We start from the raw sequence: 2,051 nt of genomic DNA on the forward strand, positions 1-2,051 counted from the left end.
GGGCACACATCACACAGGGCACGCCTGGCACATTGGGCACACCTGGCACACTGGGCACATTGGGCACGCCTGGCATTTCAACAGGAAGCACAGTGGTTGCTTCCTCTCCCGCCTGTGCCCGGGGAGCAGCGTCCGGGGAGGAAGAGGGCGACCACGGGCCTCTCGCTCCGAGGAAAGTCGCCTTCGCGTCTCGTTGGCCCGTGGCCCTGCCCAGACGTTGTGACCGCTCAGACCGCACGGCCCTTGTTGAGCGTGTGCGCTCCTTGTGATGGCCGCGCCTCCGTTTCTGCCGCAGGATGTGTTCGTACCTCAGAACGGGCGGCGAGTGACCTGGTACTGCTGCGGGCCCACCGTCTACGACGCGTCTCACATGGGACACGCCAGGTAGGCGGCCCGCGGGCCTGTGATCTGCTGCACAGCCTGACATTTGAAAGGAAAGTCAACCCAGAACTTTCTTCTCTTGTTTTTTTTTGGATATATTTTTATTGATTTCAGAGAGGACGGGAGAGGGTGAGAGAGAGACACATCAATGATGAGAGAGAGCCCTAACCGGTTTGGCTCAGTGGCTAGAGCGTCGGCCTGTGGACTCAAGGGTCCCAGGTTCGATTACAGTCAAGGGCATGTACCTTGGTTGCAGGCACATCCCCAGTGGGGAGTGTGCAGGAGGCAGCTGATTGATGATGTTTCTCTCTCATTGATGTTTCTAACTCTCTATCCCTCTCCCTTCCTCTCTGTAAAAAATCAATAAAATATATTTAAAAAAAAATGATGAGAGAGAATCATGGATCGGCTGCCTCCTGCATGCCCCACAGCTCCGGTGGGAGGGGGTGGGAGGAGGTAGGAGGGTCCAGGCGCTGGGTTTCCTGCCTTCTGACCTGAGGCGGGCGCCCCCGGCAGGGGTGGGCTGTGGCAGTAGCAGCCGTGGCAGTAGCGGCCTTGATGTGCAGTGGCCACTGTGGCTGGGGCGGACCGTGGCAGTGGCCGCTGTGGCAGTAGTGGCCGTGGCAGTGGCCGCCGTGGCTGGGGCCGCCGTGGCTGGGGTGGGCTGGGTGTGCAGTGGGGAACGGCCTCTCTCTCCAGGTCCTACATCTCCTTCGACATCCTGAGGCGGGTGCTGAGGGACTACTTCCAGTTCGACGTGTTTTATTGCATGAACATCACGGACATCGACGACAAGGTAATGGGGTGCCGGGAGCACATTCCATTTTATTTATTTACTAGCGGCCTGGTGCAGGGATTCGTGCACCGTGAGGTCCCTCGGCCGGGCCTGCGACATCCCCTGAGGGGTTCTGGATTGAGAGAGGGCATAGGCCAGGCCAGGGGACCCCACCGGTGCACGATTGGGGCCAGGGAGGGACCGCGGGAGGGCTCCAGGGCGTGTCCGGCCTATCTCACCGTCCTGATCTGCCGGACCCCAGCAGCAAGCTCACCTACCGGTCGGAGTGTCTGCCCCCTGGTGGTCAGTGTGCATCATAGCTACCGGCCGAATGGTTGCTTAGGCTTTTATGTATATAGATTTTGTTTTTAGTTTCTATTTTTTGTGAATCCTTGTCTGAGGATATTTTCTCCCCCGTCCCCATTGATTTCTAGAGAGAGAGGAAGGGAGGGAGGGAGGTGGGGAGAGAGAAACATTGATGTGAGAGGGACACACCAATTGGTCGCCTCCGTACTCGCTCTGACCGGGCCGGGGATTTAACCTGCAACCCAGGTACCTGCCCTTGACCGGGAATCGAACCCGAGACCCTTGGGTGCACAGGTCAGCGCTCTAACCCCTGAGCACTCCAGCCAGGACAAGATAACATGTTAAAGAAACGATGAGGTCGGCCTGAGCCGGTTCGGGTCCCGACCTGCTGGGCGTGATGGACCCCCTGATGAGTGAGGGTCGCAGTCCATGCAGATGGCAGTGCCCAGTGCCCAGCCCTGTAGAGGCAGGTTGCTCAGGACCCGGCTGGTCACATGACCACGGAAGGGGCACTGGGGGGCCGCTGGGGCCACATTGGAACCGGCTCGGGCCGCCGTTCGGGTGCTGGAGGGGGTGTTCGCGGTCACTG

At 59.6% G+C, this 2,051-nt stretch overlaps 1 protein-coding gene across 1 annotated transcript in view; it reads left to right on the plus strand.

Annotated features, from left to right (window-relative positions):
• The first annotated feature begins 262 nt into the window (after positions 1 to 262).
• Positions 263 to 2,051, plus strand: part of CARS (cysteinyl-tRNA synthetase) — a 22,142-nt gene continuing 20,353 nt past the window's right edge. The window contains exons 1-2 of the mRNA XM_014533097.1: positions 263 to 384; positions 1,081 to 1,182. Of these exons, the coding sequence (XP_014388583.1) occupies positions 269 to 384; positions 1,081 to 1,182 (218 nt within the window). The 5' untranslated portion in view covers positions 263 to 268. The remainder of the gene's footprint in view (positions 385 to 1,080; positions 1,183 to 2,051) is intronic.

This window comes from Myotis brandtii, unplaced genomic scaffold, assembly GCF_000412655.1.
Source record: "Myotis brandtii unplaced genomic scaffold, ASM41265v1 scaffold940, whole genome shotgun sequence".
NCBI lineage: Eukaryota > Metazoa > Chordata > Mammalia > Chiroptera > Vespertilionidae > Myotis > Myotis brandtii.